Source organism: Pezoporus flaviventris, unplaced genomic scaffold (genome assembly GCF_033815535.1).
Source record: "Pezoporus flaviventris isolate CSIRO_AGI_PZ_B2104156 unplaced genomic scaffold, CSIRO_AGI_Pfla_v1 ptg000002l, whole genome shotgun sequence".
Lineage (NCBI taxonomy): Eukaryota > Metazoa > Chordata > Aves > Psittaciformes > Psittacidae > Pezoporus > Pezoporus flaviventris.
The window spans coordinates 72,380,262-72,394,708 of record NW_026892550.1 but is presented as its reverse complement, the minus strand read 5'-3'; the positions used below and the strand labels follow the sequence as shown (position 1 = coordinate 72,394,708).

Here is a 14,447-nt window from a genome sequence, read left to right as displayed (position 1 = left end):
TAGAAAGAGGAAGAAAACAGCTTTCCAAATTCAGCTAGAGGTGTACTACCAGACTATAAGCTTCTGATCCACTCAGACCTAGTAAGGGCAACAGGTGCCATCTGCTCTTTGGAAATAGAATATGAAACAGAGAGAGACAGAAGCAGCGAGCTGTCTTTCAACCTTCTGTAAAGGTTGTATAAATGCTCTGGGGAGCAAATGGTGATGTATTGGTTTGCTTAAAAAAATAGTTTCTTTCAGAGGTGTGTATGCCTGCGTACATATGTGAACGCAGAACACCTAAGCATTTGGAAGTATGGTTTTAGCTGGAACAGCCAAGAAAGCTCTGCTACCCCTGATTTTTAACACCAGGACTGAACAGCCTGTGGCATGCATTCTGGCCACATGCTTCAGCAGTGCCTGCCTAAGTTAGAGGCAGCTGCAGCCTTTTAATTTTTATGAAACAGTCTTTTGTGGTTTGTTTTTTAATTGTTTTGTTGTTTGGTGTGTTTTAGATTTTTTTTAACTAAAGCTTGCAATTGGTTCATCTGACTTTCTTGAACACCTATAGCAATTCACATACTGATAAGGCCTCACCCATCTCCAAGAGACCCAACTGCTAGAGTCACTCTGTCATAGTGAATTTCAGAAGAATGTAGAAGGAAGCAATGCCCTTCCAACTTGGTGAACTTCAGCTGAACAGCTGAAAACTTTTATGGCTTTTTTCCCCACACAGGCTGGTTAGCTGAAAAGAGTCAAACCTGCTGGCATGGTCAGATCATGTATACATCTGCTGTAGAGAAAACAGCCATAAAAAGAGGGGGGATAGGAGCTCCTTACACAAAATGCTGCTCCCTTTCAATGCTGAATTCAGCCAACTGGAGTGTCTGGTTAAAAAAAAGCAAAACAAACCAATTCCCAATATTAACCAAATTCAGGCTGTGATGAAAGAAGCATTTTCAAATCAATTAGGCTGCCTTTTTTTGTAAGTCCTAAAAAGTTCAACTACTCACTTTACATCTACTGCTGACAGATTTTTAATGCGTTACCACGCCAGGATGAGTGGCCTTCAACCTTTATTTCCAAGGCGTGATTAACCTGCGTGGGCTTCCAGGGGGACACTTCTTTCAGCCTCTGTCAAAGACATATTGCAGATTTTGATTAAAAGCAGGGAGAATATCTTTGCATCTACAGGTTGCAGCTGATTTTCTGTTCCACAAGAGAAGGAAAGTATCCTGGGTTCAGCAGTTGCAGTCATTTTTCTCCTTCTTAGTAGCTGGTGCAACGCTGTGTTTTTGACTTTCAGCCTGGGAACAGCGCTGGTAACACTAATGTTTTTAGTTGCTGCTTAGTAATATTTACTCTGACCAAGGACTTTGTGAGTCTCATGCTCTGCCAGGGAAGAGGGGAAGCCGGGAGGAAGTAGAGACAGGACACCTGACCCAAACTAGCCAAAGAGGTATTCCATACCACAGCACATCATGCCTATTATATAAACTGGGGGCAGTTACCCAGAAGGGCTAGTTCACTGTTTGGTCGGGCTGGGTATCGGTTGGCAGGTGGTGAGCAGTTGTATTCTCTTCCCTTGTTATTTCCCTTATCATTATTATTATTGGTGGTAGCAGTAGTGGTTTGTCTTATACCTTAGTTACTGGACTGTTCTTATCTCAACGCGTGGGATTTACATTCTTTCGATTCTCCTCCCCATCCCTCCAGGAGAGGAGGGAGGAAGGGGTGGGGAGTGAGCAAACAGCTGCATGGTTTCTGAGTGACAGGCTGGGCTGAAGCAACGACAGAAAGTGATCTTATATTCTTCCAGCACACCTTTCCTGGTGTTACTAGCTTAACTGGCAGGTAGAAAAGCTACTTCTGGGAAAGTTCAAGCAGCAGTTTTATGTATTCCCCTTAACAGTGACACATAAAACGGGAGCAACAGGACCGGAGCAACACATGGAACTGGAGCTAACATTTGTTGCTGCTTCTCCAGCTGAAGGAAACTGGGATGAGACCTTGATTTTACTCTTCCAAGACCATACCAGCACCTCCAGAATATGTGTGTGAGAAATGGTAGTTGGCTTTCCCCCTCCATCATCTGTGAAAGGCTGCCTTCATTTTAAATTCTCCTCCTCCAAAGCCCTGATGTCCCACTGCCCCCAAGCATAAAGGCTGTGATCATTTCTTTGGGGAGACTTTTTTGATGAGAAAGGAAACAGGGCATCAAACTTCAAAAAAAGATGGATCCCCAGCAGAGAGTTGGCTTTAACAAAACCATTCTCTTTTGTTTCTGCAGCCAGCAAAGATTTTTTTAGGCTTTTGTTCCATCTTTTTACAATGCTATTGTTTTCTAGGTGATGTTTGTGCTGAGTTGTTTGGAAAGATGCCCTATCACTGCACTGCTTGATTAGAACTAGGTGTAAAGAGGGAGCAGCAAGAGAAGAAAAAAAATTAAATCTCTTTATTATGGTGCATAAACCTTCAGTGTTGGGGAGCTGGGCAGCTGCGCAAGAAGAAAAATGCATTCAAAAATATAATGCTAGTGTGAATAATCCTTTCTCTAATGCTGCTTGCAGACTGCTTCAGCTTTGTCAGGTGAACTTGAACTGAGCCATGAGATTTGCTGCCGTTCCCACTGCACACTGTCTATCACCCCGGGCCATTCACCATCTTGACTGTTGTTAAAAGTGAGCAAACAATCCATCATTGAGCCAGAGAGTCACTGCCTCATAGAAAAGTAAAATCGGCATGTGACAGTACACTTGGCCCCAGTGTTTCACAGATTAAAGTGATACATGAAGACTCACGTGTTACTGGGAAGATTAAGCCCGTTATCTTGTTCCACAGCCAATAAAGAACAGCCTTGTCTGCAGCAGTAGGGAAATGCTGGCTTTAACCAAGTGACAAACGCTGCACATACATAGCTCCATGCTCTGGCAAAAGAGAGCAATGAGCTCTAAAGAGGAAACAAAGCTTGTTAGCAAGATCTGGGGAATTAATAAGCAGCAGAGATGCTGTGTTAAAGCCTCTCTGCAGAGGCTTTCCCTTCTCTATAGAGACAATTAAAAGCAAAACAAAAGCTCTCAGACAATCTCTGCAGAACAAAGTGTCCCAATATGCTGCCAGCAGCCAGCCCTGCAATGGCTGTTGGGGTAGCACATGCTGCTTCAAGACCCTGGAAAGTAATGCCTGTTCCAGCTAGGCCTCTTGGTTAAGGAAAGGAAAAAATACAGATTTAGTTATGTTCCTAAATTAATCCATCTGTGGGAAGTGTTAGTGTTTTCACTTCTTCCTAATATTTACATTCAGCAGCTGATTTCTTCTGTTGGTTTCTAGCATATATTTTACCATCTCAGACAAAGCGATGGCTACTCACAGTTAAAAGTTAGGATTAAGTATCAGCTGGTCCAGTTCCATGTTAAAACCAGACATCACCATACTTAACCCCATAGCTTGTACTGGTCTTACTCTTTACAGTTTGGGCACAAATTCAGAGGCATCAGTCCTTCACAAACGCAGGATCTCTGTCTTCATCCAGGGCTTGGATACTGGAAATCATGGATTAATGTGCTCTGTAATGTGCTCTGGAGATGTGCTCTGTAATGTGCTCTGGAGAATTTAGGCATAAATGGCCTGAAACACACACAACTTGTGTTATTGCTTCATATTTGTGGTATAAATAGGTGATTATTGGAGAGAATAAGTGGTTGACTCTGATGATGGATCATTTGATATTTTGGCTGGAAGTTTCATCTTGGAGCTACAATTTCTGTTCTGCTGTTTCCTCTGGTTTCAGAAGAAAGTAATTTGAACCAAACAAGACTTAAGGAATACTTACTTTTTTTTTTTTTTTTTTTGGGGGTGGGGGTGGGGGTGGGGGGGTGGGGATGTAAAGCCTGAAGAAACATGTCCTTTTCTTGGCTAAAGCAGCCAACACAAGGACTTGAGTATTAGTGTAAGTGCTGGCACTAAAATATCTCGCTCTTGGCAAGGTGATGACACTTCCCTGTACTTCAGGGCAGACATTTGATTAAAGAGGTTTTTCCCACCTACCTTTCTGCAGGCATCCAGGTGAAAGGCAGAGATCTTGTTTGCTGTGTGCCATGTACTTGTGCATAAAATTTAGCACATTTGATATCAAGAGGGAAAAACTTGATGCAACCAAAGCCTGTTAACCACAGGCTGAACAATTTTCTTACTGTTTTGGCAACACCTAACGTTACACAGCATAGGAGTTTTCCCAGCACATCCTTTCCCCGCCCCAGCCAGCAGAGCCATGGGAGTCTCTCAGGGGAAAGAAACCAAGCACACACAACTGTATCTCTAGGCACTTACAGGTGGTATGATGTGCTATTATAAACTTGAAATAACCAGAATGGGGATATATGCAGTGAGATATTGACCAATAGCTGCCCCTGGGAGTTGGAAGGGAGGGAACTCGCTGCACCAGCACCCAGGTGCCTTCCCCAGCCCTGCTGCAGGGAAGCCAACAGCCTGCAGCAGCAGTGTGCTGCTCTCACCCCTCTCCTGGGGATGACACACACCATTCCTCCTTTTTTCCACTTGGATGAAATAATCTCCCACATCCTTCTGCAGAGCAGGAGCAAATGGGGCTGCTGCTGCTGCCCCAGCTCCATGAGCCCATCTGTAGTTCCTGCAGCCTCCCCAGCCTGCCCACGGTGACCCCCCAGACAGAACTTAATCCCATTCTTTAGTCAGAAAAATTCTCTGCCAGGCTATTTTTAAGATGGAGTGGATCTTTTCATTGTCTTCGCTCAAAGCAGTTTCTCCCTTGACCGAAGCCCAAACCAGCATGTCGGCTACTGGGGCTGCTGTCCCCTTCGCGTAGGCCATCACATTAATAGAGGTTGATTTGCAAACAGTGTTGTGTCCCCCCCCTTTCTAGTGCCCCCCTTTGCCTGACTCCCGCTTTTCTGCTCAATGGCACAGATGCTGCTTTGTGCTGCTCAGGACCAAGCAGCTATTATCAGCAAATCCAGCGAGGGAAATTAATGAAGGCGACTACTAATAAAAGACAGCTCAGAACGGCTATCCCAACTTGCTCTGAGCAGCAGTAATTAACTTTTTTTAAAACTCATGAAGGTAAATATGCCATCGGCTTTGGTCCAGTCTCTCTTCTTTTTAATCAAAGGGGGGGGAAGGAAAGTGAGGAAAAGGGGATGGATGCATATCGCAGTCACCCTAGCACCATCCCTATGCCCTCCCTGCATGCTGCCAGCTTTATTTTAAAGACAATATTACTTTTCTTTAATCAGAAGCCTGAATTTAGTACAGGAAGTCAAGGGGAATGAGGAGGTGGCCAGAAGTTTGCTGGACCTGCACAGTTGAAGGAAACAGCTTAGCTTGTCAGAGCAAAAGAGTCTGTCTTAGACCTTAAGATGCAAGATCTGGCCCTGTAGTAAAACAACCTGCACCAGGTTTAAAAGAATAAATTCCATCAGGACTTCTCTTCATGCAAGTGGACTGCAGTGCTGTGATTAACTATATAAAAGATGGGCGCCTGAGATTTTTTTGCCTGTATGGTACAGAAATCAAATTTACAGGACAGTGTGTACTATTCATGACCCCAAGTGATAAATTGCAACCCCCCCCCCCCATCCCTGCAGAACCCCTCTTCACCCTACATGCAACTTGAAGATTCCCAAGATCACAAATTAACCATCTGATGTTCACTTGGACACCTGCCTTATACCAAACCCTGGCCTGCAAGAGCAAACCCTGTACTGTTTATCTGATTACTTGAGGCTTCTTGACATTGCCAGTGAATGCTTCAAATGTCTTCCCCAGGCAGAGAGCAGTGCAAGGCTTTTGGTCCTTTCCCTAGGATTGTTCTTCCTTGGAACACTGCAAGGTGGTTGTGGATGTGAAAACAAACCAGAGTATGGGCAACAGGCTCCTCAAGGCCAGAGGATCTCAGTGATGATGGGAACTGGGGTGGTGATGGCCTTTCCCCTAGCCACTGCTCTGAAGTACATCTAAAACACCATAAAAATGAAAAACTGGGATTTTTTGAGAGATCAGCTTGTATTTAATGGCATTAAATCCATTCAAGGAGAAAAGGCTGCAAAATTCCCATCTGAGAAGTATGAGTGTGAAATTTGAGGACCACCAGATGAAATGACTGAAAGGTGGATTTCCAAACGAGAAAACAGTGAAATGCAGAAAACCAATGGGAAAAGTGAAGCCTGAGGCTGTGGGGAGGTGTGTGCAGCAGACCCTTCGCCTGCTTGAAATGATGAAAGGAAAAACTTGCCTTCTCTGCAGTGGAAATGAGGGAATCAAGAGGGAGGTGAAGGACAGAGAGGGGACAGAGGCAGAAGCTGAAGCCCTCCAGCCAAGTGCCCATCCCAAGAGAGATGTCAGCAACCCTAGGATTGTGTGGGATCATCTGCAGAGAAACATGTTTTATACACAAAAAATACATTTTGCAAGTATTGTGGGGTGGCCTTTCATTGTATTTCCAGACGCTCCATGCATAGTTTATTATGGAGATAAGAAAATATGTAACTTTAATATCCCAGATGATCAGTCTTTTCAATTAAAACAGTGTTATGCAATAACTAATGGATGCAGTGTCAAAAAGACAGCTAGTGTGTACTTAATTTAGTGTCATACATGTTTCAATAGCAAACTCATCAGAGAGCACCACAGGATGGCCTGTAGCAGGTGAACCCTCATCCAGTTGTTTCCCAACATTTTCACCATCAGGAAACCAAGGAACTGCTGTGACAATAAAATAGTCAAACCTGGGGAGCAGTGGACCCTGAACCTCAATCTGAGGCACCTGAATAGGGCTTTAGGAAATTGGGTTTTTCTTTGAGGTAGATCCCTCATGCTGGGGTCTTCAGATTTACCTAGGAAGCAACCTAAATTGCATTTATCATCCTGCCACATCTTCTACCTTCACTTCTAGTCTGGATTCACACCCAGTGGCTCAGCAGTGAGGCATCTAAGCTCTCTGCCACAGCTTAAAATCCACCAGCCAGATGAGGGGCTGAGTCAGGAATGCTGTTCCAAAATACAGTGTGCAAAAGGATCATAAACATGCATTATTTGGGCAAGGTGCTGCTTGGAAACTGCTCCTAGGTTTTCCACTTCCTCCTAAGAGGCGATTTGCTATCCTGCATCCAGGTTCACTGCAATTTCATAGAATCCTAGAATCACATGTTGGTTTGGGTTGGAAGGGACCTTAAAGCTCATCCAGTTCCAGCCCCCTGCCATGGGCAGGGATACCTTCCACAGACCAGGTTGCTCCAAGCCCCATCCAGCCTCCTGATCTTCACCTCCAAAAATCAGTCTTCTGAGAGAAAAGAGGAAAACTGAAGGAAAACAAGGGGAAGAGGGAAATTAACTCTTTCAAGTTCAGGAGGAAGAAAGAGGGAAATAAGCTCTTTTGGCTACATTTGGAAGAGAAATCAGGATGTGGATTAATGGGGAAGGTAACAAGTCCTGTCTCTGTATCTCCCTTTGCCAGTACTGCACTGCTGCCCCGTCCCAATCTTCTTCAAGGGCATCTCCAGCCAAGCCCATCCTAGGGACCAGGGTTTGGTCTGTGTGATGGCACCCAACTCGAACTCCAGAAAACTCCTCTCCCACTCCCAATCCATTCTTCAACGCTACGTGTGCATTTTCCCATAGTGGCTCCCACTGCCATGGTCCGGCCGGACAGTGGATGTAACAGAGTCTGTACCTGGAATGGAAAGAAATACCTCCAGGATGACAAACTTGGGAAGCAGCAGCATTCCTCCCAAAGAGTGCTGGAGGGAGCATGTGAGTACTGAGCCACCTGAGATGTACCTGAAGCACATCCCACCCATCCCAACCTTTTGAAGAGCTGAAGGCACCTACTCCAGGATCTCTTAAAAGCAAGAGAGAAACTGGGAAGGACAATGAGACTCAGCCAGAAAAGACAGAGAGGCTGAGTGAGCTTCTGGCTTTCTTTTGGGGGGGGCATTACTGGAGTTTAATCATTGGAAGGGGGTTGTGAAAAGTGATCGAGGGTGAAGCCTCCTCTCATGACAGGCTGCCCTGCCCACTGCTAATGGATTGAAAGGCTCCCTCTTGTTTTGTTCCTCCTAGCCCATGGCAGATTTGGGGTGACACAGCTTCATCGTGCTGCCCACATCAAAGCAGTGATTATGCAAATGCTCCCACTTAATTTTTTTTCTTCTTCTTTTTTGGAAGGAATTATTTATCACACAATAACCCCCCTGCTGGGGGGGGGGGGGGGGGGGGGGAACAATAGCTCAGGCTCCGTCGTGCTGCTCGCCCCAAGGCTGCGGGGAACCCCCACATGTTTTATTGGCCTAACCTAATTTCACTAATTCTCTTTTCACACATTTTGGGGTTGTTTTTTTATCCCTTCTTGCCCTTTTGAGGCTGTCACTCCCAGCACTGGGTTTCACGCTCCCAGGATCAGGGGAAGGCACGAGGCTGCATCTTTTATTTAATTAATACATTCAGGCGCCTCCGCTGGGATTTAATGATTTCCAGGTGTTCGGACCCAGAAGTCAGAGTGCTCCCAGACACATGGGGGGGGATGATTGAGGGGCATCAGTGGCCTCCAGCATCCATCCCTCATCCTCCTCCATGGTGACATCCTTGGGCAGGTGCATTGGACCATCCATCCATCCATCCATGCAACACATTCACTGCGCAGAATCTTCTGTATCAAGAGGCAAAATTAAACCATAAGTAAACTTCTACTGAATTTATATATTTATCTACTGTGCTTAGTGCGGTTTTCTTCACATTATGAGCTACACAAGGAACCCTAGAACCAAAATGCCATGATGAGAGGTGGAGGCTGAGTCCTGCATGTGTTTTAGCATCTAGAACCCATTTGAGGATTTGCTCGGCTGCAGAAAAATAGGGAACTTTTCCTTGGTTTGGCTCCATGTCTCCCTAAGGAGCTTTAGCCCTAAAGAATGGCCTCTTGGCCCCACACTGGGGCTGAACTGACTCCTACAAGAGCTTCCTATTCTGCAGAAAAAAGGGGTTTCTTCTATGAAGGCAGAAATTTTGGGGCTTTTACACCCAGAACCAGACCAGGAATCAGCCCCCCCAGCCTGTAATTCCCAGTATGGAACCCCAAAACAAGCAGCAAGCCCAAAATATATGAAAATTAGAGCCTTTTATTTATATTTTACCACAAAAAAACAATCCCTTTGCTCTTCAGCTGTAAATACATAGTGGAATAAACTCTGTAAATTATAGAAAAAAAATACATCTTTTCCATGAAATCTTCCTTTATAATAAATAAACGGTGAACACACGTGCAGCTGATCACTGTAATGTCCTGTGTCTGTTGACGTTTTCAGTCTGTTGATTTATTTTTCATCTCCTGAAAGAAGGGGGGAGTTCCTTGTCCCCTTAAAGGTCAAAATAAATAATGCATGGGGAGGTTCTCCATCCCTATTCCTATTCCCCCCACCCGGGGTGGGGGTGTGTGTCTCTATTTAATTTTTGATAGAGAGTTCTGCCTAAATTTCCACGCTTGCATTCAGCCCTCACAAAGCCTACAAATTATACAATGACTTCTAACCCGGACCTCTAACAAAAAACACTTTAGGGGTGGTGGGGGGTTTTAAGCCTCTTTCTCTCTTTCCCACCCCCCCCCCCCCGACAAATCCTACGGGACAGATGGTGGAAGGGGAAGAGCGGAATGAAGGGGGGGTGTGGGGTGTGTGGAAAGCCGCGGTCACAGACTTGGGAGCTGGACAAAGTGCACATCGGAGGGAGAAAACACAAAGTTTGGTTTTGGCAGCTGACGGGTCCAGAACCGTGGGAAGCGGCGCAGATGCCGCCATCCCGATGGTGTGAACGAGAACACCGGGCTAAAGGCAGCGGCGGGACAGCGGCACCGTGGCGGGGGCGAAGCGTCTCGGTGGTGGCGGCCAGTGCTCGGCATCCGACGCGGATCCTCCGGGGCTGGCGGGCGATAAAGTGCAAGCGCGGGGAGAGGCGGAGGGCGCAGGGCTGGCGGTGCCGGCGCTCCAGGAGGGGCTGCCCGCTCCCCCCACCGCCACCCCCGGGAGCACCGGCGGAGCCCCCGCTAGCCGCAGCGTCTCGGTGAGCGCCCAGATGTAGTTGTGTGCGAAACGGAGGGTCTCGATCTTGGTGAGCTTGGCGTCCTCCGGAAAGGTGGGCAGTACGTCGCGGAGGGCGTCCAGCGCTGCGTTCAGGTTGTGCATCCGGTTGCGCTCCCTGTTGTTGGCTTTCAGCCGCCGGCTCCGCTTCAGCCTTTGCGCCGTTTCCGCCGTACGAGTTGTACCGCGGCTCCGGCCCGGCCGCCGCTTGCCCTCCGCAAGCCGCCGAACACCGCGGCCGCCCGCCACTTCCTCCTCCACCACCGGCCGCGGCTCCTCCTCCTCTTCCTCCTCCTCTTCCTCCTCCTCGTCGGCGCTGGACGACAGCGAAGGAGAAGGGGCCGGCGAGGCCAGGCCCAGCAGTAGCAGCTCGTCCTCGGCGGGCCCCGACAGCTCCTCCGCTTTCACCGGCATCTTGCGCGACAGCACAGGCGGCACCGGAACCGCACGGGGCACACTCCCCTTCGCCTCACGGTGGAAAGCGCGACGGTATAAGGGTGAGGTGAAGGGGGGGTTGTCGGGTGGATGTGGAGAGGGGAGAAAGAAGGGGGGCAACGGTGGCACGCGCCCCGGGGCCCTTCGGCTGCGTGTCTGGCACACGACCGCTCCTTAACACCCCTTATATATCCCGCGGGGAACAATCAAACCTGCCCGCGGGGGCTCCCGTCCGTGTGTCCCGTCCTCCCCCCACTTCATCCCTCATCCCTTCAGCATCGTCCCCTCCTCCCCCCCCCCCCCCCCAACAGAACGGAGACCTCGCGCTCGGCTGGAGCGTGCCGCTAATTTATTAATGAATGGTAACTGCGGGAAGGAAGGGGGGGGGGGAGGGGGATCGAGAGGCTCCGCCGCCGTCCAATCGCCGTGGCCTGCGCGTGCCGGCTCCCTCACGGCCACTTCATTGACTAAGGGGCGGCGCCATTTTATAGAGGGAAGTAAGGGGGTTCGGAGCGTAGAGGTGCTTGCTGGAGGGGACGGGCACACAAACGTTTGAGGGACATACCACCCATTTTTGGGGGATGGGGGGTTGCTGGTGCGGGTTTTGTGTCTTCTCCCCTCTGCTTACAGCTGGTTTTGACACGGAGCAGATCAAAGCCTGAGGAGATCGGGGTGGGATGTATTGCCTCTGGAAAGCAGCAGGGTCCTGTGTGGGCTCGGTGCTGTCAGACGCAACCCTTGGGTACAAAACGGGCTGTAAAATACTTCTTAACCCCCCCACACAACCACTTTACAGGCTGTTGTGTCAAGGGGATGTTGGTTTGGCTTTTTGTTCCTGGTGTGTGTGTGTGTGTGTGTGTGGGTTAGTAGGTCTTCTGAAGCTTCCATTTATTTCCTAAAATAACCTGGAGATACAGAGACAGTGTCAGATAATAGAGGTTTTTTTTTTTCTATTAAAAGAAGAGCACCGTAACACGCTTCTACACCATTTTGTGATATGTGTGTCAGGCACGTACTGTACAGTGAACTGTTTCTGGTATTAACCAGTGTAGGGTTCAAGCTGTGTTTGTTTTGTCAGACAGACACAGTCGTCCTGTTAACTTTTGGGTAACACCAGTGACTCATCTGATAAAAAATAATGGCTTAAACAAAGGACTTGGAGTAGTTTGCTTCTGGAAGAATCCAACAGGAGAGCTTCCCGATGCCATCCCTTCTTCCTCAGAGCACCCACTAGGGCAGAAAGCCAGGCCTGGCACCCGATGGACCCACATGGGTTAGGGCAAGTGAAAGGTCAAGGGTAGCGTGGCATCCTCCCCACATGGAAGCTCCATCACTGAGGCACTCTGGGGAGTCGGACTCTGAAATGGATTTGTATTTGCTGCCAGTGGTAAAAAAACAGAAAATAGATGTCAGAGGTAAAGTCTCAGTGGGCATGTTGCTGGGGGTTGTGTGGAGACATCCTGCTCTGGGATCAGGGACCACCTGCTCACTGGGATTTACCTGATCTGTTAGAAAAATTTCTAATTGTATAGAATCTAAAGGCTCTACCAAGAGATTTTAACTCTCCCCTCCTACTGAAAAATGGAAACCTGTAGGTCCCCTTGGCATCGCAAGGGAGTGACACAAAGAGACCTTCTTCTTTTTTCAGCACCTTAAAGTGTGTTGCAGTATTGCCTGTGACCAGGCCAGTCCATCCTGCTGCCCACACCCTGTTGATGGGATTTATGTTCTTCTGTCGATGCTGAGAGCATCTTTTGGAGTTCACCCCAGTTCCCCGATGAAGAGATTTTCTCCACAGGGCTGAGCAGAAATTGACTGAGGGTGAGTCGGGGTCCAAGGGATGCTTGTGTGGTCTGTGGCAGCCCTGGCTGAGCTGCTCAGCCAAGAGGTGCTCTGCTAGGAGCAGTGGGGGGAGAGGGAGTGCTGCCCACTGCCTGAACTGTCTTCCAAGGGTCAAACTGTTCAACTTCAGCCCCTTTGCCAGACTCAATCCTACTTTACGGGAACAAAGGCACAAAATAGGCAACGATCAAGAAATGGGAGCACAATGATTTAAGCTTATCACACAGCCCAGAAATAAAGGACTCTGAGCTTGTGTGCGGGAGGCAGTGGGGGGAAACCTTCAGAGAGGCTTTGTTTGCTGTAAGAAGATTGAACCCTGAGGTGACCCAACAGCCCTAAAAGTTTAGGGTCTGTGTTGCTGAGAGACCTTTGGATACAGTCTGTCCACACTCCGACCTCACAAGTCGTGAGCCAACATTAATGGCTTGCCTGGCCTCACCCCTCCCAACTCTGTGTCCTGAGGCCCCCCCGGGAGTCTTCTGAGGGTTTGGGTGACCAGGGCACCCCCAATCCTTGTGGATAGCACCCACAACCCGGTGAGTGTGATGGTTCTGCTTTAAAACTGGGGGGAAAAATGTGTGTCCCCCCCAGCAGGATATTGGGGTGCAGAGGGAGAAATTGAAGGCTGCTGCGGTGCCATGGTCCCCCCATCCAGGTCCATCCTGACACCACCCAGGGAATGTTGCAGCCAAAAGTGCTTCCCAGAGGGATGGGGAGCAGCCCCCCATTCCCAACCTGCAGTAGCAAGTTCAGCATTCATTTTGGGATCGAAGCAAGGAGAATCTGTCCCTAACCCCCCCACCCCCACCCAACTGAGCCCCTCGTCAGGGGCTGATTGTTCCCAATGGATTTGCATGGCAGGTGCAAGCCTGCAGAGCGATTTTGCCACCCTGGCCCCCCCCAACGAGGGCTTGCCTCCCCGCCTTGTGAAAAAAAGCCGCTGGTCCTTCCTTTCCCATGAAGAAGAGAAGCTTGAGGATGGTGTGAACACGCTTCAGTTTTCTTATTCTTTTCTATAGATGTGGGGAAAAGAACAGCCGATTGTGTGAAAACCCCAGTGCCTGCAAAAAGGGACACTGGCTGTCCAGGCGAAGGTGCGCAAGGGAGAGCACTAATCGCTGAACCAGGAGACAAATACGATTACCAGCTCTGAGCCTTGAGTCAGAAAGTCTCATAGACTTTAAGATGTTAATCCCCAACATAATCCTTCCTTTGGCGTGTAGGAATAGTGCAGCCACAAGAGTTGTTTTGTTATTTATATTGGCGTTTAATAAAACTCAGCCAGCAGTGAATGGGCTGCCCACTCTCCAATGGTAATTAATTCCCTATTTCAGTGACCCAATTGTGCTGGGATAGAGCAGTGGGACAGTCCCACTGCCCCAACCCGCCTTTGTGCAGCTACACAGCTCTCGTGCTTCAACAGCTATGGAAACTCATTCTTTTGATGTCATTCAATGAGTTTTCCTTGGGCATCTTCTGAACTTCAAGGACCCTTTTCTTTCTTGGATGCCTGAAAAGCAGGACTAGCTTGACCACCTCTGTAGTATTTAATGATTTGATGAAAGGGCTTTTTTTTCTTATTATTTTTTGGGGGCTGGGGAGGAAGGGGGTTGTGTGAGGAAGGAGAGAAAGAAAATTTGTCAGGCTGCTAGCAAGCAGGGTCTGTCTAAAATGGAGTGCACCAAACTCATTCAGCTCCTCCTTTATATGGATCTTAAAAGCTGCTCTTCCTTACTCAAAATACTTGAGGGATTCTCTTAGTCAAGGCATTTCTAGGAGGGATTTGCTGGGAGGTGGATTCTCTTGTTTCATAGACAAACGCAAACTGGGGGCGCAGATGAGTCTAAACGAAACAAATCACATTTTAAGAAGGTGTTTCCATCCATCAAATGGAAAAATAACCAAAGGGAGAGTAAGATCCCTGGGACTGGGGTTGTTATTGTGGCTGAGGGTTCAATTTTGTGGCTCTTAGGCAGAGCAGTGAAGTGGCTGCAGGAGTGTTTGAAACCAACACATGAGGAACAGCTCGTAGACCCGCAAAGCCGCCCCAGTACAGGGCAACCTCTTCTCTGTCTTTATACACACACA

The 14,447-nt window shown here is 48.2% G+C and overlaps 1 protein-coding gene and 1 long non-coding RNA gene across 2 annotated transcripts; one reads left to right on the top strand and one right to left on the bottom strand.

Annotated features, from left to right (window-relative positions):
- Positions 1–9,252: 9,252 nt before the first annotated feature.
- Positions 9,253–10,579, bottom strand: NEUROG2 (neurogenin 2). Its single transcript, XM_061443592.1, has one exon. It carries the CDS (start codon positions 10,494–10,496, stop codon positions 9,831–9,833), a length of 666 nt encoding a protein of 221 aa, XP_061299576.1. The 5' UTR covers positions 10,497–10,579; the 3' UTR covers positions 9,253–9,830.
- Positions 10,580–11,371: 792 nt separating this feature from the next.
- On the top strand, positions 11,372–14,353 carry LOC133263732 (uncharacterized). The gene is made up of 2 exons (XR_009741525.1): positions 11,372–12,895; positions 13,379–14,353. It is a non-coding gene; the product is annotated as an uncharacterized LOC133263732 (long non-coding RNA).
- Positions 14,354–14,447: the final 94 nt, after the last annotated feature.

Excerpts from the sequence above, each read along its gene's own strand:
- NEUROG2 (XM_061443592.1), bottom strand. The coding sequence starts at position 10,496 with ATGCCGGTGAAAGCGGAGGAGCTGTCGGGGCCCGCCGAGGACGAGCTG.